The sequence below is a fragment of the Daktulosphaira vitifoliae genome, unplaced genomic scaffold, assembly GCF_025091365.1.
Source record: "Daktulosphaira vitifoliae isolate Bord-2020 unplaced genomic scaffold, ASM2509136v1 Scaffold_3, whole genome shotgun sequence".
NCBI lineage: Eukaryota > Metazoa > Arthropoda > Insecta > Hemiptera > Phylloxeridae > Daktulosphaira > Daktulosphaira vitifoliae.
The window spans coordinates 2424294-2451962 of record NW_026099574.1 but is presented as its reverse complement, the minus strand read 5'-3'; the positions used below and the strand labels follow the sequence as shown (position 1 = coordinate 2451962).

The 27669-nt window shown below is 25.5% G+C and overlaps 2 protein-coding genes and 1 long non-coding RNA gene across 5 annotated transcripts; 1 reads left to right on the top strand and 2 right to left on the bottom strand.

Annotated features, from left to right (window-relative positions):
- Positions 1-502: 502 nt before the first annotated feature.
- LOC126902249 (phosphatidylinositol 4-kinase alpha) lies at positions 503-24603 on the bottom strand. Of its 3 annotated transcripts, XM_050679316.1 has the most exons (38): positions 24543-24561; positions 24375-24455; positions 24199-24306; positions 22913-23126; positions 22671-22868; positions 22250-22433; positions 22096-22188; positions 21859-22036; positions 21622-21799; positions 20595-20807; positions 20408-20508; positions 20190-20340; positions 19939-20125; positions 19026-19212; positions 18869-18963; positions 18645-18804; positions 18430-18586; positions 18210-18349; positions 17734-18146; positions 17511-17676; positions 17237-17440; positions 16776-17019; positions 12520-12677; positions 12207-12335; positions 11997-12148; positions 11698-11927; positions 7712-8004; positions 6574-6888; positions 6330-6509; positions 5968-6088; positions 5762-5905; positions 3760-3889; positions 3339-3513; positions 3149-3274; positions 1846-1968; positions 1362-1485; positions 1121-1280; positions 503-1053 (listed from the first exon to the last, which is right to left on the bottom strand). In XM_050679316.1, the coding sequence occupies exons 3-38, from the start codon at positions 24286-24288 to the stop codon at positions 828-830; spliced, it is 6339 nt and encodes a 2112-aa protein (XP_050535273.1). In that variant the 5' UTR covers positions 24289-24306; positions 24375-24455; positions 24543-24561; the 3' UTR covers positions 503-827. The 3 variants fall into 3 exon arrangements, with proteins under 3 accessions (XP_050535273.1, XP_050535272.1, XP_050535274.1); XM_050679315.1 differs by having other exon boundaries at positions 24375-24603; XM_050679317.1 differs by having other exon boundaries at positions 504-1053; positions 22671-22844; positions 24375-24602.
- A 243-nt stretch (positions 24604-24846) lies between these two features.
- LOC126902253 (phosphatidylinositol-glycan biosynthesis class X protein-like) lies at positions 24847-26712 on the top strand. The gene is made up of 5 exons (XM_050679330.1): positions 24847-24974; positions 25054-25222; positions 25278-25413; positions 25476-25763; positions 26504-26712. The coding sequence occupies exons 2-5, from the start codon at positions 25059-25061 to the stop codon at positions 26690-26692; spliced, it is 777 nt and encodes a 258-aa protein (XP_050535287.1). The 5' UTR covers positions 24847-24974; positions 25054-25058; the 3' UTR covers positions 26693-26712.
- LOC126902255 (uncharacterized) lies at positions 26514-27572 on the bottom strand. The gene is made up of 2 exons (XR_007703178.1): positions 27461-27572; positions 26514-26677 (listed from the first exon to the last, which is right to left on the bottom strand). It is a non-coding gene; the product is annotated as an uncharacterized LOC126902255 (long non-coding RNA).
- Between the last annotated feature and the right edge of the window lie 97 nt (positions 27573-27669).

Genomic DNA, 27669 nt, shown 5'->3' with positions numbered 1-27669 from the left:
TTATTAAATTCAAAATATGTGTTTCCCTTTGAAAGAACTAAGTTTATATCCTTACAATGATATAAATGTGTTTACTCATATAAACCCATTTATTGTGTGTTGAGTGAAATAATTTCATTATTATGCACTTTTATTTATATAATAAAAACAGTAAATTTTTATAATTTACATGAATATCTTATTGAACAGTTGTAATATTGACTTATTTTAAAAATGAATAATTTAAAAGATAACCTTAAATATAATATAACAAATAACTTTATTTGAAATAAAATACACCAATAATAATTATTCCAGAAAATCAATTTTAGTGAAGAAAAATTGTATCACGTTTATACTAACAATACTTACTTAATTATAGCTTTTACATAAATAATTAATTAGACATAGAAAAAAATGTTAACTATAAAAATCAAAATTTTAGTTTTAAATTAAGCAAATAAACATAAATACTGAATTATAGTTTTATTTAAGTAATAAGTATAAAGTGTTATAGAAGTTGTTTAGGTATTAAATATTTAAGCATGCTTTACTCATTTAAATTTAAATCTATATATTGAAACTATTTTCACACTCTTAAATTATTTTTGATATCTAAATAATTTAAAAAAAGAAAATAAAGACTGGTATTGGATACTGAAATGTAAAATTAGTAATTAAAGAAAAATAATAATTATATTGTACTCATAAAAAGAATAGTGAATTAGGAATTTTAAAATTGATTAAAAGATCAATAAAAGTAAAAATATTAAAACAGTAGTAACAAATAATAACAAATAAACAATTAACCTATACCAATAATTAAATTAATCTAATATTAAACATTTTTAACATGGTATTTGATTTTGATAAAGTTGCAAATAATCATATGCAATTGTTCTAAAATTAAGGAAAGATTTATGTATAATGCTCATCATATACACAGCTGCTTCTCTATCTGTAGATTGAGGAGCAAATCTAGTACGTAATAATTTGATTGTTTGACCTCGGAAACAAGGTAGACCTGTGTCTAACATTAATGATACAAGCGAAATTATTGCTTCTTTATGAGGTCTAGAAATATAAAATAAGTATATTTATGGCCAAATTAATAAAATATATATAATACAATATCACATACCTAACAGCCAAGTAAGCTTGTATACATAATTCTGTAAACCATCGAAATGGTGGAGCATCAATTTTACCTCCCATTACCATGACCATTTCATCTGTAAGTTTTATATCGGGTTCAAAACCTAAATTTCCACCAGGTGATGACTCAAACATAAATCCAAAGTCTATAAAAAATAATAAAAACGATTACTTCTAGTAAAAACAAAAAGATGTTTATTCTAAATACTGTAATACAGTAAACTAACCAATATGAATAATATGACCATCGGTATCTAACATAATATTTCCATTATGCCTATCTTTTATTTGTAACAAAAATCCAATTACACTATAAGCTGCCATAGACCTAACAAAGTTTCTTCGAGCATTCTAAAAATAAAATAGAGTAATTAATTATTAACCCGAACATTTCATTTTTTTTTCTTTAGTCTAATTTCTATAAAAGTTCTAAAATAATGCTTAAAGCATTTAAAACTTATAAATGATATTATGCAAAATTGAAGAAACTTATAAAATTAAGAAAGAAATATTAAGGTATATAAATTATGTTACTTTTATCAATTAACTTATACAATGTTCACTAAAAGTTAAAAATTAAAAAGGAGACAGAAATATAAAATACTTTTGACATCAAGAAAAATTTTACATTCAAATATTGTATGGCATTGTTCATTAATATTATATATTAATTCAGCGAAATTTAATAAACATTCAATTGATTTTTTATACCTGAAATTCTTTTGTATTTTCATCACCATATGTTTTAATAAAATATTCATACATTCCATAATCAGTTTGACGACCAAGTTGGTCTCTCGATTTTGCATTAGGAACACATTCTATTACTCCACACTGTTGAAAAAATAATAGAATAAGAGTTAAGTACAAAATATAGCTATGATAATTGACATAGTTTGAGATTAATTATTTAAGACCTCCTGTAATCATGAGGTGTTCAAAATATTGTTTTTGATCAGGTCTGTGAATTATATGCATTTATAAATTTTGTCGAGTTAATCCGAACACACCATCAGTTAATACAAATTTAGATTAATTGAACACTTAGTAATGTGTTATTATAAGTATTAATCAAGATTAATTCTGTTCCTAAAACCAAAAATATTTTTGAGTAATAATTCAATGATAAAATTGCAGAAGCTGGGTATCCTTGAAAGTGGTTTAAACAATATTTATAAATGCTTATAATTCATTGCTATGTTAATCTGTTAATATTTTTATGTATCTAAAATTATTTTTCATTAAACATCCAAATTTTAAAAATATTTTTTTGTTTTTTGCAATTAGTAATTTATTTAATAACTCCCAGGGGAAACACAGTCATTGTGTTACGGGTGTAGCGAATCCGGGCCCCGAGCTCCTTCTCTTCAAGGCATAGAGAGTTGATCGTAGGGTTAACAACCCTACATCGTAAAAAATGTCCTGTTAAGAAACCACCAACAAAGCCTCAGACTAGAGAAACGGATAACCCAAATGGAGAACGGAAACAGAAGAACAAGGAGATTAAGATTGCGACTTGGAACACATTAAGCTTATAACGTGCGGGAGTATGTCAGACTCTTACAGAAATGTTGTGTCAGTATATAGTGTCAATTGCGGCATTAAGATATTAGAATCTAATATCTTACGCCGTAGAAGGATGAATAAAGATACCCAAGAGTTGACAGGAGTACCAAGGATAACCAACTTTGTAAAGGCCCAAAGGATACAATGGTTTGGGCATGTGATGAGAAGGTCTAACTCAGAGAACCTTAAAGTGGCGGCTGAATGGAAACCCACAGGAAAAAGGCCAAGAGGACGTCCAAAGATGCGATGGATAGATAGAATAAAGCAGGATTTAGAGAAACTAGGGTTACTAAATTGAGAAGAAAAAATACAAGATCGAGAGGAGTGGGGAAGGCGGTGTCGGTGGCAGCTAAAACTCTTGAAGAGTTGTAATGCCAAGAAGAAGAAGAAGAATTTATTTAATAGATGGACTTTCTTTTCTTCAAAATAAAAATATAAAATTACTTACACCTGGAGCAGTAGCTACAACACGATATGGAAACAAATATAGGTCTAAGCCAACTTGTTGAAATACATTTTTAAATATGCTAATAACTTGTAGAGCTAACATATCTTGACGCACATCATCACCAACCTGAAAATGAATAAATGAAAGAAATTCTAGTAAAATATTTATAAAAGCTAATTATAAATTTTACTTTAAATATAGCTGCTTGCCAGGTATCTAAACCTATCATAGATTTTGAAGATTCATCAAGTTTGCTTAAGGTACCATTTATTTGTTGGTCAGAAATAGCCATAGCTGTTTGTTCTAATTCATTTATACCACATTTTCGAACTCTAAATCTGGCTAAATATGGGGCTTTTGCAGCACTATAATGCATAATATGTTATTAATAGAAATGACAAATAAAAATGTGATTTACTTTTATTATTTTTGTAAGTTTTTAATTATAGTTTTTTTATTATAAAAAGAACTTAACATAAAGATTTATATATATAAAAAAAAAAAATTCATTAACCAAGAATTTAACATTTTTATTAATACTAATTATCTTTAGGCATATTTTATTTTATTATTAATTATAAAATATTAAATATTAAATATAATTTTTCAACCTTTGCATAGGAGTGCCACTATTGTAATCAATATCAATAACCATTGCTTCTGGATTAGAAGGTAAGTAACATCCAGGCTGTACTTCAATTTTACTAAGTGCTTCTAAACATGCTCGTTTACGTTCAGGTCCTAAAATTAATTACAAATTTATTGTTCTACTTTCAATAATTGAAACTTCCTAAATAACTTTTTATTAAAATATTTTGTAAAATAATACATTTTAGTGAAATTAAAAAGAATCCTAAAATTATCGTCTTTTATTTTTTGGAATTGTTTTTTTTTATTTTCAACATATTAATAGTATGTATCACTAGGTATAGAAACAATATATTAAAAAAAAAAAAAAAAATAGTTGGGTTCAGTATAGATTTAATCTGACAGTGATTAAAATCACTATCATAAGAAACGCTTCGATGCAAATCTGTAGATAGTGTTTAATTTAAAAAAATTGATGGATAATTGCAAAAGCAACATCAACTTCTATTAAAATAAAATACAAAACCCATAATTATCATACAAAAATAGTATATTTTTCAATATGGTAGCCATTTGCGTATAGAAGATAGATCGTCGGGACAAATTTTTTTTTTTCATTTTGTAGTACATAAAATAAGCTTTAATTTTATATATGTTTAAAGGACGCAGTATTTCCGGAACATTTTCAAAAGTTCAGTTGAAAAAGATCTATGTTTTTTACAATATTTTAAGTTTTGAACGCCCCCTATATAAGGGGAAATTGTCCAATTTTAATAAAAAGTATGTCAAATGAAAGATGTACTTATAATATATTTAGAAAAAAAATATTTGTGCTGATATATACATTTTTCAAAAAGTTATAGCATTTTTAAGTTGAAAATTTAAAATCGAAAATCGAAAATTTTAACACAAAAATAGTGTTTTTTTAACTACGGCAGCCGTTTAAATGTAGAAAAAAAAGTGTCGGGACAAATTTTTTTTTTTCATTTTGTAGTACATAAAATAAGCTTTAATTTGATATATGTTTAAAGGACGCAGTCTTTCGGGAATTTTTTTGGATATTTCCCCCATTTGCGGGGAACGAGGGAATTTTTTTCAATTTTTTTCGCATCGAAGCTAAAAGTCCTGAAAAATTCAGAGGATATGTGTACTTTGAAAACATTGTTTTTAAGTTAAAAACAACAATAAATTAGTATTAAATTTACAATATAATGATGGGTAATTAACCCATCATTATATTACCTTTAATATTATTTCTGAGTATTCCAATTTATAAAAATAAGTTTTCAAAAATAATAAATTGGTAGATTTTGTTTATTTTTTTTAAATTAATTAACTACAAATAATCAATCATGTTTTTTCAGGTTTATCTTAATTAATTATTTTGTAATACAAATTATTCTATTTTATTATCTTGTTGATTTCCTGTAGTTATAGGTATAAAAATTTATCTTAATTAAGAGCATCCTTCTACTAAATTTTGGTCAAAAATTACAATATAAAATATTAGAATACAAAAAAATATAAATTTTCATCATTCAGGGGCTAAATTGGGGACAAGTTATTTTTTAAAAAAATTGAATGACTTCTAAAAATCTCATGTTTTGGAGATATAAGATTTTGGTTTTTAATTTAAGACCATTAACTTTAATCTTCCCTTTAGTGACTTAAATATCCTATCTAGTAAAGTACTGCAAGATGAAAAATCTATATCTTTTTCTTCTTTTACCTCACCTTTATCCAAATACTTGAGGTTGGATATCCTCATCCTAAACTTCCACTATATATAAGATAGGAAATCATAGTACCTGAGTATTAAAGAATGTTATATATGAAACTGACCAATTCAGGCACCCAATTTTATATTTTAAGTATGATCTCATGAAGTAAATAAAAAAGTTGAACTTCAATTTTACATTTGATTTTAAGAAAAATATTGAGATGTATTTTTAAAGAAAATACACATTCAATAAAATATAAATATACTTAATTTAATCAAGATTATGATTAGTTTATCACAATTACCTTTTGGAAATGGTCGAATTTTTCCAGATATGTCAGTGATTTTAGAAAAAAAATCAAATTCACGTTCATAAAACTTTTTAGCTGAACCCGATAAACAACTTACAATGGCATTAGTTAATGTATCCAAAGTATCATAAAGAGCAGCTATAACAGAAAGAATTATGTAAAACTTTATAAGTAAAAAAAAAAACTGTTAATAAAATTACTGTCTTTATGCTGCATTTCTTCATCAATGTACATATTTGTTTTCATATTCCATATTAATTGATGAGCCACCACTTGAGAACGTAAAGAAATAGACTTAATAAATTCTAATACATATCCCATCTACATTGATTTGAAATAAGTGATTAATAATATAACACGTCTTCAAATAATAAAACAGGGGTTAAATATAATTTTCAATACTAATTATTAAACATTAATTAAATTACTCAGGCTATTTAAACATATATCTACATTTTATTGAATTTTTAATATTTGTAAAATAACTGAATTATCAGGTATTTATTTAAAAGAAATTATTTTTTACAATCAATAAATTAATAATTATTATTTATTATCGTACTGTATCATGTCGAAGAGTTTGGACCAATTGTGGAATGTAAAATAAGACAGCATCTGCTGGATAACTCTCTAGTACTCGGACAGCATATTGTGCAGAAATTGGATGTGGAGGATACTGTCTAGAAAAATATGATAATGCTTGAACTGGTGTAACTCGTGCCCATGTTAACATGTAAACAAGCTGAAATATTAGTAAAATTATAGATCAGGTTGGAGTACAAAATATTTAACTTTTTGGAACTTACTTCTGGTGCATCATTTAACAAAGTTTCGGTTGTTACTAAATATTGTAAAGCTTCAGGTATATGTGAAACTGCCATTGGGTTTGCTCTTACCATTCTACAGACTTCTTTAATAACACAATCAGAATTTTTCAACCGAACTGGTAAAAAAATACAAAGAGCTGGGCTTATATCCCAAGCTAATCTAGTATTTTCTCGTAAAGATTTATCAGGTACGTTTTTAGATTTCCATGATGCTACCATATCTTCTCCTGGTACATTGAGTTCAGATAAACCAGCAGGATTTTGCCATGTACTCAAAAACTCAATTTGAACAGCCTTTATATAAATAAATACAATATAAGAAAATTAAAATAAATAAATTTACAAAATATTTGAAAAATCTAATAATGTTTGATTCAGCAAATATTTTCCATTATCTTCATTTATTTAAAATAATATTTACAGTTTTAGATTATATTAAAATCTTATTTTTTTTTTAAATTAAAAAAAAAAAATTTAATTTAAAATTACTAACAAATACAAAAAAAATTATTATATTTTTAACTTTATAACGCTATAACTTTTTGAAAAATGCATTGATCATTATAATTTTTTTAAGATAAATACTATTTATATTTTTCTTTTTTGTGACATACTTTTTTTTTTAATCAGACTATTACCCTTTATTTAGAGGGGGTTCAAAACTTAAAAATACATATAGAAAAAACAACTTTTCGACTTAATTTTTGAAAGTGTTCCGGAAATACTGACACTTATATATATATATTTTAAATTAAAGCTTATGTAATATACTGTATTTTGAAAAAAAAAAATTCAGACTTTAGTTTGTTTTTATGATGAAAACTAACATTAAATTAAAATTTAAATCTAAATAATTAATAACTAGGCTGTAAATATTTCTGATATGTAATAGCTCATGTTGTCAAGGTTTCATTTTGTACAAAAAGAAAGTATAATGGGTTACTTACTAGCAGAGTGTAAGATAAATATAAATAAAAAAAAAAAATTTAAATAAAGGTGAATTAAAGAAATAAAATCTTTTTTATAAAAAAATTGTTACATTTACCAAATATTTGTTGGGTTTTTTTTTTTAAATTAAATTCTTGGATTAATTAATTATTTAATAAATAGAGCATACCAATAAATCTAGGATAAGAATTCTTTTTTTAATATAATCTTTGACATATAAATCTTGAGTAGCATTAACATTTTGACGTTTCATTCTTAAATTATTAGCAGTACGTTTGTTCAAAGTGTTAGTAGCAGATGTTGATAATGGAACAGTATTCATCCAACCTTGTGAAGAACCTGAATTTCCTGAAACTGCTCCAATACTGGAAACGGTTAATTCATTTAAAGATGTAATAGTTAGCTGATGATCATAGTTTGGGTTATTTGGAGTGTTTAAAGTACCATCTTGTAAGTCAAAATCTAAAAAATAAATATATATAACATTTTTATAATGACATTAAAAAAGTAGCGTTAAAGTGTAAAAATCATTTTATACATGTTTATCAACCTAATTAAAAAAATATTCAGTTTTATTATGAATTTTACAAGAAGCCTATAAAGATACTTTTCAGAAGCATAAATAATTGGAAATTTGGACTTTACACAATTATACTTGGACAGTTATTATGTCTGTTCAGTTAATAAGTGTTTTTTTAGAATAGACAAAAAATAAAATACATATACAGGATGATTGATTAATTGTCAACTACAATTTTTAAATGTTAATAATTATTTAGATGCATATAAATTATAATAAAGAGTTATTAAGGATATTTTAGATACCTTACCAGACACAACAAAAAAAAAACACATCATAGTAAAACCAATACCTTCTCATCTTCGCATCGAAGCTAAAAAAGTATGTCGAATAAAAGAGGGATATAAATATTATTTCTCATAAAAAAATTGTATTGATCCATACACTTTTCAATAAGTTATAGCATTATAAAGTCACATCATAATAAAACCACATAAAAAAAAACACATCATAATAAAACCAATACCTTCCATCTTTGTATCAAAACTAAAATATTCATTAACTCATTAAGATTTATATGTAATTAAAAAACTTTAAATATAAGTGTTGTTACATTTTAAACATTTAGTGTTTAAAATACCAAAATTTTCAAAATTTATATTAGTCTTATGGCTCATTTAAAATGATTTAAACTGTTAACTTATATTTTAAATAGATTACTTTTTTATTTTTCAACAACCCTGTTACAAATTATTATTATTTTAAGAAAAACTAAGCACTCAACAATTAATCAAGACGATACCTTACTCTTTATAAGAGTAACAACTTAACTTTTATTTATAATAACATGCATAATTATCAAGCTTAAATTTAAAGACTTTAATAAGAAAATGATTAGTAGGTAAAAATGTTTAATCCAGTATTTTAGAGTATTAACACTCTAATATATATTGGGAGTGTGCTTTTTTGATTTAATATATATTTTTCAGGTGTACTTTCTTTTTCCTTATAGGTACAAAATATTCATATTTCTGAAATAATTGCTCAAAAGTTGTTTTCAATCAGTCATTTTTGTAATTAAAAAACTTTATAATATTTAAGCTATATAAATAAGCATGTTGTCATTAAAAAGAATAAAGTTTTTATAAGGCATAAACGGTTTGATATAAAAAAAAAACCCAGGGGGGGGGGGGGTCGTGGCATAGTTGGGTCAAGTATAATCACTATCACAAAGCACACTTTGATGCAAATCTTTCGATAGTGTTTAATTTAAAAAAATTGATGGATTATTCCAAAAGCTACATGATCAACTATTTTCTTATTTATATCTTGATTACAATATTTATGATTTATAAGTGTAATATATGAATATATATATATATTTATATATTTATATTATATAAATATATAAAGGGAAATGGTGTTATTTAAAAAAAAAAACCCAGCACAGAGGGGTCGCGGCACAGTTGTGACGTGGTATAGTTGGATCAAGTATAATGATATCTGACAGTGATTAAAATCACTATCAAAAATAAACGCTTCGATGCAAATCTTTAGATAGTGTTTAATTTTAAAAAAATTGGTGTTTTATTCCAAAAGCTACTTGATTTGCTGGTTCCTTAATATCTCGATTAAGATAAAGTATGTCGAATGAAAAAGGGTTTATTAAAAAATATTATTTCTCATAAAAAAATTGTGTGGATCCATAAACTTTTCAATAAGTTATAGCATTATAAAGTTAAATATAATATGAATAATAAAATCGAGAATTTTCACACGAAAATAGCATTCGGTAGCCATTTTCGCCGTGAAGAAAAGTCCAGAGGTCAAATTTTTTTTTTTCAAATTAAAGTATATTACATTAGCTTTAATTTAAGATATATATAAAAGTGTCAGACCTTCCGGAACATTTTCAAAAGTTAAGTTGAAAAAGTTAATTTTTTGTGAAAAAGTTGTCATTTTAAATCCCCCCCTGTGGGCAGGTTAAGTGTCAGATTTACAAAAAAAATATACCAAATGATAGGTAAAGACATCAAGCATCTATATAAAAAAAAATTATATTGATATGTTCATTTTTGAAAAAGTTACGGCAGTTTTTAGTAAAAAAAATTGAAAAAATTTCGAAAATTAGCGATTTTTAAATTTGTAATTTTTTTGGAGGTTTCCCCCATTTACGGGGAACGATGGAAATTTTTTCAATTTTGAAGGGTAATGTCTTCGACTAGATACGTTTTGTGATCTTTTGATGTATCGTTGAAAGAAATCCGTTCGGTGAGAGCTGAGAAAAAGTGGTAACAGACACAACAAAAAAAAAACACATCATAGTAAAACCAATACCTTCTCATCTTCGCATCGAAGCTAAAAAAGTATGTCGAATAAAAGAGGGATATAAATATTATTTCTCATAAAAAAATTGTATTGATCCATACACTTTTCAATAAGTTATAGCATTATAAAGTCACATCATAATAAAACCACATAAAAAAAAACACATCATAATAAAACCAATACCTTCCATCTTTGTATCAAAACTAAAATATTCATTAACTCATTAAGATTTATATGTAATTAAAAAACTTTAAATATAAGTGTTGTTACATTTTAAACATTTAGTGTTTAAAATACCAAAATTTTCAAAATTTATATTAGTCTTATGGCTCATTTAAAATGATTTAAACTGTTAACTTATATTTTAAATAGATTACTTTTTTATTTTTCAACAACCCTGTTACAAATTATTATTATTTTAAGAAAAACTAAGCACTCAACAATTAATCAAGACGATTTAGAATCACTGATAATATAAAAATGCAAAAAATTGACTTAAGGTCTTTTTAGCTTCAATGCAAAGCTGAGATGATATTAATTTTTTACTATGATGCTTTTTTTTATTTTAATTTTTTTTTTATATTTTTTAATTTTTTTTTTGTGTCTGTTATTACTTTTTGGAGGAAATCTCCAAAAACATTACAAATTTAAATATCACTAATTTTCGAAATTTTTTATTTTACTTAAAGCTGCTGTAACTTTTTCAAAAATGAACAAATCAATATAATTTTTTTTTTTAATAGATGCACAATGTCTTTACTTATCATTTGATATATTTTCTTTATAAATCTGACCCTTTACCTGCTTACAGGAGGGGTTTCAAAATGACAACTTTTTCACAAAAAATTAACTTTTTCAACTTAACTTTTGAAAATGTTCTAGAAAGTCTGACACTTTTATATATATCTTAAATTAAAGCTAATGTAATATTATTTAATTTGAAAAAAAAAATTTTGGCCTCTGGACTTAATCAAGATATTAATAAGGAACTAGCAGATCATGTAGCTTTTGGAATAAACCACCAATTTTTTAAAATTTAACACTATCTAAAGATTTACATCAAAGTGCTTTTTATGATAGTGATTTTAATCACTGTCCGATATAATTATACTTGACCCAATTATACCACGTCTCCACTGAACTGTGACCCCCCTATGCTGAGTTTTTTTATTATCTTCTTTTTTTAATTTTAAAAAATCCTTTCTTAATAATAAAATACACTAGCTTAAAAATATTAATTTACTTTTTAATCATACATAAGTAAAATTTATATCTAGGGACAAAATTATTTTTTTAATTTTTAATACCTCCAATAACACTGGCCATTAAGTATTTTTTATCTGAATGCATTGTTTGCCAAAATTTTGTTAAAGCTAAAATATCATCTCTTAGTTCTGAACCTCGTTGTGTAGGACACTGGACTGAAGTAGTAAACGTATCAAAACAAGCACAATATACACGCTCTCTTAAAATATTTTTTCCTAAAGACTTAGGTAATACATCACCTTGTAGTAATGTTAACCCACATTGTAGCAACCTAAAATGTTTTTCTTATGATACAATTTATACAAATAATAAGATAATTTAGATAAATAAAAGCATTTACCTAAATCTAGTTCCTATTGCATCAATATGTCTGCTAATGAAAGCATCTGATGTTCCAACACACATAGGTAATGATCGATGTAACATCATTGCCATCATTTCTACTTTTTCTTGGCTGCATGATTTAACATTGTCCACTACTTCTGATATATACTAAAAAAACTTAAGTTAATATAAACATTAATATTGTGAATTTTTTTTCAGGATATACTTGAACCCAAATGTCATGTGGTTTAACAAATGGTGGATTTGGCTCCAAAACACAACCTTCATAAACTGCAAGTGGACTAACTTGTTCTACATTTTTTGAAAACAATCCCATTCTACTATCTATTGTATACTGTAAAGGAATAAAACTTTTTTAATTTTTTAAAGAGCTTTAAAGTATACTTCTTTCATTATTACTTGATTATTAATTTTTTTATTAAATAATAATATAAACAATGTGTGTAATTAACATTAAAACAACTTTAATATAAAAATATTTTACATTTTAGTTAAGAATAAAAATATTTTTAAATTACCTGCCATGCAGCAAACATTTCTTGTAAAAATTGTAATTCTATATCTGGTCGAGATGTAGTCAACCATTGCCAGCATTCTACAGCAGTTCTCATTGCTTTAGTAGTGAACAATTTTACATGTGACCAAGCAACAACATGTATAAGTTTTCTCGTGCATCCTATTTTAAATAGTTAATAGATTACATAAAAATCCAAATTTATACAATGTTTAAGTTCTTGAGCTAACAATAAGAAATCAAGGTTATAGATATTAAATATGACATAGCCACTGGAGAATTAATGAACTAGATATTATATGAAATTAAAATGCATGGTACACAATTTAAACTGCATTGTGTACTTGTGATTCAGATTCCGACACACTTACTTATAAATTGATTGTCAATGCTGTGTGCAACTGAGAAAATAGTACCATTTAAAATAATATTATAATTATCTAGGAGAAAACTTTTTAAAAACATTCTTGATAAAAGTAAAATTATTTTAGAATTTTTAAAACTTTAAAACAATAATAATAATTAAAAATAATTAATAAATGTGTTTCAACCTAATAAAATAAAACATACATAAAAAATTCGTTAAAACGTTTGTCTGGAGTGTGCTTTCATATGACAGTGAAACATGGATAGTTGAGAAGAAAGACAGAAGCATTAGGGATATGGATATGGAGAAAAATGACAAAGAAAAATCGATTGACAAGAAAAGAAATGAGCAAGTGCTAGAAAAAGTACGAAAAGAAAGAGATAAAGCATCACCCTGTCTCACCTCTGTATTCATTGTGAACTCCTTTGATATTACCGAGTTGAACTGAGTTTTGCATTCATTCTTTCACCATCCTAATGAGTTTAGCTGGTATTCTTAGTTAGATCATTACATTACATAGTATACTTTGACACGGGCCGCGTCGCTTCGTTATATACGATGCACCGCGACTCGTGCCACCTTTATCAGCCGTTGTCCAACTATGAGTATTTGACTGACGAACACCGCGTGTCATACGCTATGGTAAAAAGTCCAGGAACTGCCGCACGGCCGATGACGACCCGCCGCAAATGATACGGTAGTCTTCTTCCCGTTGTGAGAGTGACAACATTGACGAAACGATCCGCACCGTCACCACCAACGCTGCTAACCTTTTGACGCCCGAGGATCACACCAGACATCGCGTCATCGACGCCAGCGAAAGTGCTGCGATATTATGCGAAGATTATTATTATTGTGTTCATTTTTTCAGTTTGTTTTATTTTTTGTTAAATTGACCTATAGTCGCTCATTTAATAAACGGTCCACGGGTCTCTACCCTCAAAACCAGTGTCGACCACATTTTTGCGACGTAAGTCGTGTCAACTTCTTAATATCAAGTCATATGTTTGTTTAAAATCTACAAATTGCAAATACACATCTTTATCAAATTCATGGATTTTCTCGATTATTTGTTTGATAACATGTATTTGGTCAGTTATGGATTTTCTTGCTGTAAAATCTGCTTGGTATTTCTCCCACTATCTTTTTAGTATACGGTTTTAGTTTATTTAAAATTAAAATTATGTTTGAGAGAATTTTATACAACGTGTTCAGTAGGAATATATCTCTATAGTTTTGACAGTCCATTACATATCCTTTTTTGAGACTGTCCTGCCTGAGAATGACAGAGACCTGTGTTATGAATACTTAACTTAGTTTTATTATTGTTCTATAATTATAATAACAGATAATCATAAATTGAATTGTAATCGAGGTCGGCCTATAAGAATGTGTTTATAAGGTATTTTTCGGTGTTGCAAAACCGGAAAGTGGGCCGACTGCGACTGTTGTAATTCAGAGCATCGTTAGTCATTTGACAACTATTGTGCGATTACTATTACTTTTATTTTTAATAAACTAATTAATTATTCGGCAATACTATTTTATTTTATTCTATTTGTTACTCTCGTAACACCTGTCATGGTTTCGGTATTTTTTCTTCTATGCATGTTTTATTTATCAGCAGTTTTAAGTTTATCATTAGAGTACTTCTTCCTTTCTTTAAAAGTTCCAATATCATTGAATCGTCTTCTCTGGTGTCTTTTCTCCCTTTAGCATTCCGACCGTCATTTCAACCCCTTCCAATGAGGGTTCTTTTAAATATTCTACTGTGACAATATTATTATATTCCCTTACGGTTTGGATTGATACATTCAAGATTTTCTCAAAAATTCTTTTATTACTTCCTACTTATTAGTTATTAATGTTTTCTTGTCATCTTTTATTATCATTGATCTTGGTTTAAATCAGTTTTTAACCTCGTTTGCCTTTTTAAAAAATAGTTTTGTATTACATTTGTATCTATTTTCATTATATTTTATTCTGGCTTTCTTTCACATTCTTTTATTTTTCCTTATTATCTATTTCGCTATACTTTATTTTAATGTTAATTCTCGTTTATTTGCTTCACTTGGATTTTTTAGCATTATTGTTCTTGCATTGTCTCTTTCTGCCATGGCCCTGTATTCTTCACTAAACCATTTTATTTATTGATCGTTTTCCTTGAAATCCCATGACTTCTTCTCCCATCTTCTCAACTGATTTTTTGGATTTTTTCCACATCTCTTCTATACTGCTCTTCTATTTCATTGATCATTTTAACTTTGTATAGCATTTAAACTATTTTTGTATTGTTCAGCCATCTAAAAATTCTTTAGCAGTTCAATTTTTTTTTTTCAATATTTTTGACAGGTGCTTTTTGTTCTTTCTATCATATTGATAGCCTAAATCTGACTTTGGTTTACACAATGATCTAATATTCCACTACTACCTCTCATGCTACATATATCAATTTTACATTTATTAATTCTACAATATACTACTATGTAATTTATTTGGTTTCTTGTTCACCCATCTGGTGCCATCCACATTTGTTTGTGTAAGTTTTTATGAAGGAAGATAGTGCTACTTATCACCATATCTCGTGCCATGGCAAAATTTATTAGTCTTATACTATTGTTATTTGAGTTCATATGTAAACTATTTCTCCCTATTGTCGAACTAAAAAGAGGTTCTTGACCTATTTTAGCATTAAAACCTCCAAATAATATTTTACCTTATTATTTGGTAATAGCTCACATACAGTAACCAGTCTTTCGTAGAATTCATTCTGAATGACCTCATTCTTATTCCAGTAGGTGAAAAACCGTTGATTATAACCAAGTTATACCATTTACACTTTAATTCTAAGTAGCATATTCTCTAATTAATTACTTCTAAACATTTTACGTTAGGTAGCAGATTGTCACTTATGACAAAGCTAACCCCTATTTTACCATCCAGTTCACCACAATAGAAGTAGATCCAAATATGTTTTTTAGATTCCCATGTCCTGTGTCATTTAGTTTCTTGAATCACAGCTATATTCAGTTAATATTGTTCAAGATTTGATATAACTGTCGTCAAATCTAAAGCCCTATACAACAATCTCACATTCCAGGTTCCAATAGGGAAATCTTTTAGCTCTAAGTATTTCATGCAAGGCGATTTCGGTTGAATCATAATAATGTGTTTTCTGTAAGGTTGTTAGCCCTACAACAACCTCCATTAATAGAGGGCCCAAAAGATTTGAAGTTGCTTTAAGTAATAGATTTTAATATTTCTTATTGATCCGAGATGCCAGTTATGTGGCCTTCGGCTGAACCTTCAAACAACTAAGGTCCACGGGTTCATTAGTCTCATTTCTCTTTACATAGTACCCTTGCGGGAAAAAATTAATATATACAGGACAATTGGTTTATCATAAGCCACTGAATTATTCTCAAAACAATTACAATATTGTAAACATTTTTTTTAAATTCTTTTAGTTACATATATATATATATATATATATATATATATATTGATTTATCAGCAAATAATGACTTTTTAGAATTATCCTTTATAACTTAAAGGGGTGTCAACCTTATTTTTTTAAATGGCAACATACATATTTAACTAGCTTATAAAATAGAAAATAATCTAGTTAAGAAAATGACTGGTTGAAAACAACTTTTGGAACAGTATTTTAGAAGTTATTAATAATATAAAGTAATGTCTGAAAACAAGGGGGGCGCTGCTATTTTTATGACTAGTCATTTTCCCGGATACACTCTTTGTTCTGTCAGGGTATAAAAATAAGATTAATTTTCAAAGTACTAGTCCAAAAGTCATTATCCTTGACCAATCATTATCTTAATTAGATAATTTTTTTTACATTTTGATTTATAAAATAAAGTTACTAATTTATTTACCAGAAATTGATATCAGTAAAGCTGTAGCTGTCCATAAAGCATTATGATGCATATTGTTAATATCATTATCACAAGCATTCCAAACTTTAGTAATTACATTGTCTACAAGTTGTTCAGGACTATTTTCAAAAGCAGTTATCATACCAGATACAATTCCTGCAAAATGACTTCTCAAGCCTAATGTTGTAATATATAAAGAAGAATCAGTTTTCACACAACGAGGTCGTTTATCTAATGTAGTTTTCTACAAAAAAAATCATTAGTTAATTATGGGCTTAAAACCACAGTTAAAGAAATAAGTTGTGACTAGTTTCAAAAATGTAAACCTAGAAAAGGTTTTTTAAACGTTTATTTTTAAACTAATTTATGAAAGAAGATAAAAAATGATGACAATTCATTTTAGGTATATCTATTTTTTACAATTGAACAACTCTTTATGATATATAAGTTGAAAAAATTACTGATAAAGGAGCAGCATGGAAATTTAAACCACTACTCTGCAAAACACTCTCTGTAGCTAGAGCTAATCCTGAATGGTGCCAATATGATGAACTTGGTATTTTTGTCAAATAATGTTGAAGATGTGATCTTGTGGCACTAGGAGCCCACTTCATTGCTTCTTGAATAAAACCTAACGATCTAGCCGCAAAATCATTAGTAGTGCTCTAAAACAAAATTTAATGAAATATTAAAGTAATATTTATTAGTTTTAAATATTATTATTATTATTATTACTTCTCTAGCATCTAAAGTATCCATTAATACTAATGTGAATGAAGCTGATGGTATTTGAATACAAGGTGTTTCATTATTTGGATTTAATTCAAGAGAATATGATAATACTTGAAGAATATCACACATAGTCCATAATACACGTTGATTCCAAAGTAAATGAGGAAATCTATAAAATTTGAACTATTATTATTTTTAATTTATTTAATATTAATAAAAAATTTACTTGGAAACAAGTCCAGATAACCATCTATCAGCAACACACTGAATTAATTTGTGTATATGATTAAAATTAACAAGTAATAATTGTGCATGATATTCTAATTTCGCTTCTCTGATTTCATCTTTTGATTGATTAGACATTGCATTTAAAAATAGTGAAAATACTTTATCTCCCACACTGGATATACAATGCCACAATCCTGTTTTGTCTTTTTGAATAGCATAATCCGATAAATAATCAAAAATTGGTTGTAAACTTGGATCGGAAGAGTTTTGAATACGCATAGTTTCTAAATAGTACACAGAGAGTAAATAGGTAGCCTGGGCAAATGATAATTTATTAACAGCTGCAGTCACTTCTGGCGGTGCAGGATTAAGGTGTTGAAGAATTTGAGATTTTAACTCTTGAAGTTGATTCTAAAAATTTTTAAATTATGATGAAATATACATTTTTTAATTAAAATTACAAATAATATTTACTAGAGAAACACTCTCATTGCGAACAGCTGAAGTATACTGAAGTTCACGCATTTGAGATCTAGTTGATGTCTGTGTGACAAGACAAGGTGATTTAATTGCTATTTCTTTTACACCATCAAACCATTCACTTGGCCATAAACCTATCCATTTTATATTAAGTTCAAATTATAATACTTCTATAAAAAATTACTGAATTTATGAAAAATTAATTTATAATTACCGGAGTCATTTGTAAATCCCATAACAACACAATAAAGCCAAAAATCTTTAAATAGTTTATGAAGTCTTGGTTTTGGCTGGGTAATGACCGACAAGCGTCGAATCAAAACAGCTATCACTGGAATTAACATACCTAAATTTCCAGCACTACTGGAAGCCTTAAAATAATTTTGGTTTAATATTTTATTAATTAATGAATATTTTTATTGGACTTACTTTATTAGCAACAGGTGCTTTTTCTGATGCTCTTTTTCCTTCAAGACCAAGCTGAACAAAAAGTTCAAGTAATCTAACAAGTAGTTCATTCATTTCATTTTCGCCGTTGATATTTGCAGCAATATTAGCTAACGCATTAATAACTGCACCAGAAACATGTCTATAATAGCATAATATTTTTAAAAATAATTTAAAATATATTTAAAATTTGAAATCTACAATACCTATATTGATTTGACTGATCATTACTATATAAAGCATTTCCTGCTTCAACAGTGATAGTTGAAAACATGCGCATTATCTCTTCATAGACATTCATCTATATAAAATTAAATAAAGATATCATTGAAATTAAACTTTTTATAATTATATCAGACTTACGTCACATTTTGCTATGATCAAACAACCAAGTTGATCAACAATAAGTACATCAATAGAGCTGGGAACACGACAAAAACGTTGTTGAAAAAACTGCAATATTGTTTCAGATGTCTTGGCTGTATCTCTTAAACTAACAGCTATATGACCTAACATTACTATGGTATTTGCTTGTATTAATGCGGAATCACTATGAGAAGATTTTAATTTAACTTTATTCCAAGTATTAACACAGTTAAAAGAAAATTTATAAGCATTTATACATTTGTTATGTTTATCCTATTATTATTTTAATTATTCATGCTAAAGCAAAATAATTTTAAAAAAAATAAAACTAGTATTTAGAGAGGGAAGAAGAGAGAATTTTACCATATATAAAAGCTTTTATACATAGTAATTTATGTTGTATTAATAGAAAATTAACTGTTTCAAAATAGACCAATTTGTTAACTGAAAATAATTAGATTTAGAGTTATATTTATAGTTTTGTTTAAGATTTTAACATTTTATTAAGATAGCTTAAGCATGCCTTATTCATAAGAATAAACTATAAATATGATCTCAAGTCAAGCTTTTTCAAAAATTTATTTAAAACTGAAGGTTAGGTAGGGTTTTCAGTAACTTTATATTAAATTGTAATAGAGGAGATGAATTCATAATCCTCCCTTATTTAGTCTATATATATATTATAAGTTTAATCAACTTTTCAAAATTCATGGAAAAATAATAAAAGTTCTTGATATACCATAATTTTCTTTAATATTTTGAAATCCCCAAGTTTTTTAGACAAGAGACAATCAAACCATTGTTATTGTTTATTTTATATACCTATATAAATTTTGATGAACTAGAGTGTCTTCAAAATATAATTAATAAATGCAAATAAATCATTACTTATATACAGATTTATCATTACTTCTTAGATTTTTCTGCAGTGTATAATCTATTAGACAAAGATGCTAATAATGCTGGTACACAAAAGGGATCTAATGTGTAAGCAGCTCTTAAAGCTATACATAGATTTTCAATTGATGAATTACGAAGTCTTTCAAATTGAGATTCAACATGATCTGATGTTGGTTTGGTCTCGTTCACACCATTTACTAAATTAATAATTAAAAGAATAATTAAGTTTTTTTTTTAATGCATTCAACTTTTTTAACTAACCTGTTATACTTAAACCTTTCAAATTTTGTTTTTCAGAATGCAATTTGTTCAATTTAGATAAAATTGGTGAAGGTTGAACAAGAAAGTCACGAAGACACTGAATACAAATACTAGCAATACTAGGAAATTTCTCAGATAATTTACCTAGGCCCTATTTTATAATTAAATTGATGATATATTACAAAAGGTATATAGTAAAACTAATAATAATTAATTACCTCCATACACACTAATATTAGAGGCATATGTGCCATCGCTTGTTTTATATTATTACTAGAGTTTATTTTTTCCATCAATCTACCACATAAACTATCTGCACCTAATTTTAATGTTAAAGAAAAAATAAAATAAAAAGACAAATTAACTTCATTAAAATTAAATATTGTAACATTTTATTAAAAATACCCGATTCATCTCTTGTAGACCAAACTAATAAATCTACACAGGCTGCATTTGCTAAAACATTAATTTTAAACTTGTTTAGTGTTATTAAATGTATATCTTTTTCTTCACGTTCAGAAGTTTCTTGTAGAACTACAGATTGCAACTCTGTCTGACCATTCAGAAATAAATCTTTAATAAATTCTTGAACATCTCTAGTAAATGGCATAGGTAAATCTACAGATAAATGACAAACAATTTTGGAATAAATAACAAAATTACACTTAGAACTCACCATTATTACAGACTAAAGAAATTGTCTAAGTATAGTTATTAAACTTGGTTTTGAACAGTTTTAATTTCATAATATTTTTTAAAAAATTATTAGAAATTTAATGCTGGTTTAACGCTCTGGGATCCAGGAGCTTAAGGGGCTCATCTCAAATTTTACTAGACTAATCATGATTAGTTATTTTAGATTTTTTTCTTTTGCTCATTATTTTTGTTATGGTAGAGATATTTTTGAAAGGAGGGTCCTTCTCAAGATAACCCCTAGGTATCATATAGTTCTTAATCTTGCTCTGATTTTCTGAATTAGAAATTTTTTTGGACAATTTATTTATTATTAGAATTATCCAAGTTATATTTATAGAAAAAAACATAATAAAAGTTTTATTAAAAAAAATAATAAATAGTAAAAAATAATCATATAAAATATATATTTAAAATGCTAATTTAAAACTTAAGAACATAAAAAATATGTAAAACAAAAAGCCACAAAAATGATTAAAAAATTGCATATACATATTTTGGAAATAATGTTTCTATTATCAGAATTAAACACAAATGTGTTAGTGTGTATTTATTACTAGTTACACAATATTTGTGGCTTTATGGATTAAATATTTTTTAATTTTAAATAATACTAGCTTCGTGTGTTAATTTTTATTATATAGTATTTAATAAGTTAATCTAAAGTTAATAATCAAAAACACTTTACATTAAAGCTAAGTGTTTTTAACATTAATAATAAATAAAACTATCAATTTACCTTGTTGATACTGTAATAACTCCCTTAATAATGATGCAATAACTAAATTCAATATTTCACTGAAGCTTCGATAGCAAAACGCTTTATTATCTCCAGAAATATGGTATTCTAATGCTAGACTATCAACAAATCCGAGAACTTCAGAAGTCAGAATTTTTTTAGCAATGGACAAGACAGTCTAATAAATATAAATTATCAATTAAAATGTTCAGTAATATTCAAGTTAAAAAAAAATACTTGTAAATGCCCCAAAGGGAATATTAAAGTTGATGATTTATGATCAATTGATGAATCAGTAAATCTTGTACATGGAAATTGGTTGAAACTTGAACCATATTTAAAAAAAAAATAGTGAGACATATTATTAGGTGTTTGTGAACTTAATTTACATTCTGACTTGTAAATCATCCTGTTACTGCAAAATAAAATATATTAAAGTAAATATTGAAAATTACATTAAATAAAAATATTTACTTGAGATCATTCATTGGATCAAGTGAACTTAGTGTCATTACATCAAGAGATGCCAAGTTTAAATTTAGGGATAATGACCTTGGAATAATTGAGCTAAAATACAATTTTTATAAGTAAAATATTTTTATATATGCATTCTGAATAACATACATACCGAAAATTTGAAAAACTTTTTTTTTTTGAGATATTGAGATCAGGTATAGGTATTGGATTCTGATGAACAGGAGGAGAAGGTTTTGGAAATAAACGACATAATAGTGGTGGATCACTAATGGTAGCTCTTCCCATAGATCTAGCTAATCCAATCATACACGGAATAGTTACTTTACATAATGTATCTAAAAATAAAAAAATAATTAATTATTTGTTATTAAGTCATATTAAAAATAACACTATAAATAACTAATTGTTTTTCTAACTTGTTAAAAATGATAGATATAAATTACATTTTAACACAAAAAAATTAATGATTTTTAATTAAACTATTAATAATATTAATTTATATTAATTCTATAATTAAATAAATCTTAAAATGCAAAATTTTAAAAATAGTTTTATTAAAATATAAATCATACATTTAGTATTTTCATTTAATTTATCTGATTTTGCTGATCTGATTGTATTTGAAAGTTTACTAAAACATTTTATCTGGGCTTCAATTATTTTTTCCTTTGAGGGTGGATAACGAGTAGCAATATCTGTTAGCAAAGTATTCAAGCAAAAACTCATCCTTTCAGCAACTGGTATTCCTGTAAAGTAACTCATATTTAACACTAAAAATACAAAAATGAACATAGAAAACATTAAATTTACAAACTTTCTTTGGAAAAATATTTTATATCATCAGACCAAACCATTTTTCCTAATCCATGTAATAATTTCAATAAGTATGGAAGTATTTGGTCAATATGATTGAAATTTGATTCCAGTAAATATATTCCTAATGCTAAAATAGCATCTTGGCATCTCTGGTCCATTTTATACACTCCATGGTGGCTTTCTTGAGGACACAGTAAAAACAATGTTTGAACCTGTAAATCCATAAATGTTATGTTATGTTATTAATGGCTCAATTTAAAGTAAATGAAAAATAAAGATAACAATTTGATAAATCAAGTTTAATTTAACACAGAACCTTTCATTTAACTGAATTAATAAATTTACTATTGAATATCACCTTATTATTCATGACATACATTAAACCAACACCCTATTTTTAATAAACTGTTCATTACATGACTAAATGTTACAAGTTATTTACAATTAAGTTTCCAAAATATTACATTTTGTAAAATTTTTATATCTTTAATCATTTTTTTGATATGTCAAACTCGTAAAAAGTTCTAAATATCTTAGCTAGTAATAATACAAAAATATAGAAATAACTATAAAGAAATTTTCAGGCTAACAATAATATAACTTTTACTGGTAGACTTCATTGTAAGGTTAATTCAATTCTTTAATCTAAATGAAAAATAATGATTAAAAACAAATAACAATTTTCTTAATCTCAACACAATTATATTTTTTAAATACTCTATTTTTTTTTTTAAATAATATACCATAGGCCTGTTTTAATTTTTTTTATTTGAACAATAAACAATCAATTACAATGCATATGAGTGGAATTGAACACATTGTGCAGGCTTTAAATATTATGTAATTATAATAAATAATGATATTATTTTTAAAATTGTAACTAGTATCTTAGAATTTTTTTATTAAGTTTAGCATATCAAAAAAATGATTAAATATATAAAAATTTTTTACAGAGTGTAATATTTAGGAAATGTAATTACAAATAACTTTTCATTAAATTTATTAATTTTATCAGTTCTACTTGAAAAAAATTCAATTTAATAAAATACTATTAGATAAATTTATTATATAACAGTATAATATAATAACAAATAATATTATTGTACATTTTTAACTGAAATATCTTTGAATTTCAGAAGAAATGTACAAAGTTGGTATTTCTTACCTTATATCATTAAAAATAAAAGTAAATCATATAAATTTATTCTCATTTTTCTAAAGTAGTATATTATTTTTTCAATGTGATTTAATATTAAATACTATTTGTGGGTTAAATTTTATTACTTTTTCCCATGGAGTGTCGTTCTGCGAGGCAAGTGAACGTGCTAGATGTTGAACAGTTTTTTGGAAAAAGTTTTTTTCATCTGTAGTCATCTTAAAAATATCTATTTACTGTTTGTAATAGATTTGAATAAACTTAATTATTATACTTAAATATTTTAATTAATTTAATTACATACTTGCTGAGTCAGAAAAAAATGTATGGCTAAAAAAATTGATCACCTCGAGTCATTCGAATTTTGTAAGCAAAACAAAGTTGGCTGTAATAAGTAATTATAATTAATTAAATGTATGCCTATAATAATAATTTGTTTAAATAGATATTTTTAAAAAACAAGTGAATTCACTTTGTAATTATTGTTGTAATTAGTTATTTGAATGTTTATAATATACATTAATGAGTATACTAATCTAATTTATGACATTAATTATAAGGGAAATTAATATTACTTTGGAATATACCATATACTCGGGTAAACATAACTTTCATTAAAATATTTAAGATAAGGTATCATTTATCAACAATGATAATCTGTGATAACATTTCATAATATTAAAAAAGACTCTTATTATTATTAATGAATGATAATAATAATAAGTAATAAAAACTAGTAACAATATTGAAAGTATTAATGGTGAACTTATAAATAAGTTATTTTAGTTGTTTTAATTCATGGTTAAACTTGTAGTGATAATTACATAAAGTAATGGATACAATACTGAAAATGAAAAATTTTAATCAATATTAATTTAAAAATACTTAACATTTAAAATTTATAGTACGAAAATATTGTCAATAATTAACTAATTAATTTTATTTTTTCATAGCAAACTGTTAAACTGTTATTTTTATTACAGCCATCATGAGATTAAATTTTAATGTTAAGGATATGAATCATATTATTTTTGTTGTAACATTAGTTACATCAGCTTTACCATATTATTTAACAGAAAATAATTCTTTACATTTTCTTAAAATTGATGCGGGCAGTATAAATCTTCAAGTTAAAAACAATGGCTATCATAGGTAAATTTTTTTTTGAATGTAATGATTAAGACCTTTTTAAACATTTTTATTTTAGAATTCTTCATACTATTGTTGAAGCAGATTATGATATCTCTAATTATAAAGACTGTGCTATTATGATAAAATACAATTTTCCAACTGATATTTATGTGGACACATACGAATTAAAAAAGTCTATGCTTAATCAAAATGTTTATATTTTAACTTTTAAATTAAATTTCAAAAAAAAAAATTCTTAAAGAATTATTTCTAGGTGGAATATTATGTAAATAGTAAATTTATTGATGTTGAGTTACCGGCTTATAAAGCAAATTCATTTGTTCTACATATAGTCAATTACTCTCATATCAATGAAAAAAATAAGCTATTTGATGTAGAGTTTCCATTTCATCTAAGATATCAAAAATCTATGGAAAATGGTCAATACAAAGAGATAAGATTTGGAAAAAATCATTCCGATGTGCAATTGTTTTACATTTGTAAAGGACCAATTGAATTAAACAGGAAATATTTTGCTCCTGCATCTGAAGAATGGATTTTTGTAATTATTACATTGTTGCAGTACATTTTAGTTAATATTAGGAATCAGAATTTTTGTCTTTAAATTAAAATGTTTATTATGTAGGACTTCAGATAATTTTGTAACTAAGAGGAGAGACAGTAAAACTTTGTTCTAAAATTCATTTATAGCCCATAAGTGCTTGAGCAGTGGTAAAAATGAACTGCATTTAAAAAGTTATGTTCATTACAGAAAATTTTTCATATTTAGACTATTTTAAATTTTATAATTTTATTTATTGTTGTAGGGTTTATTGGCAAAATTTAGTTTTCTAACTTCCTTATAATAATCTAATTTAAACTATAAAAAATTTATTCATAAATCATGTTGTTACATATTTTGTTATAATTCAATATAGTTTATTTTCCTTATCTGATTATACAAGCTAATTATAAAAAAATTTACTTAAACTAAATATAAATGCTAAAAACAAAGTAATAAGTAATATAATGCCTATGGGTAATTATCTTAAAACATCTCTGAGATGTAGCCTCTACTATGCACTCATAATGCATTGTTTAAATAATTTTTTATTATGCTACTTGATAATATTTGGCCAAAACTAGTTGCTACACTTATGCTATAGGTTTATATACTTTTATTTTAAAGATAAAATAAAAATATTTTTTATTGATAATAGTAACCATTCTTTAAGAAAATAGAATCCCTATTTATATCTTTATATATCAGTTTTAAAATAAGTTAATATTTTATTGTTTTAGGAAAAAAGTATTCAGATAAATAAAAAAGCAGTGATGTCTGTACCAGTAGGAGATTTAAATAAATTATTTTGGGTCAATCTTTTGACACATTTAATTGTATTAATGGGAACATATTATGTCATTCAATGTGTTGTTTCTTCATCATTACTTGATAGATCTATTATTTCTTTAAATCTAATAAAAAAATAAACATTTTTCATATTATAATATTCTGTATATTATTTTGTAAAAATTAAGGTATATGTATCTTATTGGCAATAATAGTGACACCACTCAATATTTTTAATGTTTTAAAATTTGCATCAACATTGGTTAAACTTGTATGGTACAGAATTGTGTACTTCTTTTTATCTTGTAAAATTTAAGTTTTTATTAATTATGTCACTATTCTTTCCAGTAATTATTATTATGACTCCTCTGATAGCTGATAATTAATAATTATAAAACTAAAAATTATATTAGTAAATGACATTGTGGTCAAGTAACTTTTAAATAGGCTTTTAAAAGATAAAATTATATTTTTTGGTAAACATGATAGGATACAGGATTTCCTCCAAATCATGGTCAGAAACCATTCCCTAGAGAAGACATGAGAGGTCAATCGTAGAATATCCACAACTCTCATCACCTTTGGACTATAAAAAACACAAACTTTATTGACAAATTAATCTAGTGTTCGGGTATGGTTGAGTAGTCTAGAAATCTAGTTTCTACTAGTTACAATTTTACTAATAATTTTTATACATATATAAATGTTTATAAATAATGTTTGTAACTATCTATTTGATGATTGTTCTTGTTATATTCATTTGGAATATTATTTTTATATATATATATATAATAAGTCAATTGAGTGTAGGTTATTTATTTTGAATACATGCTTTACATCTTCAACTAGAAGCATTACTGCTAAGGGTTCTCAGGACTGAGTCCAAGAACAACTAAAAATTAAATTACTTGTGGTCAAATATTTGGTCCGCAACAATAACATCAAACTAGAAAAAATGATGTTTTCAAATTTTAAATAAGGATACTTGAGAATCATTTTCATGATATTATTAAATAGTTTTATTTAAAACTAATAAAAAAATGTCCAGTTTAATTTTAAGAAGTATTAAAGGTTTTTAATTGATCCTTACTTTATACATAATTAAAACAACTTTTTT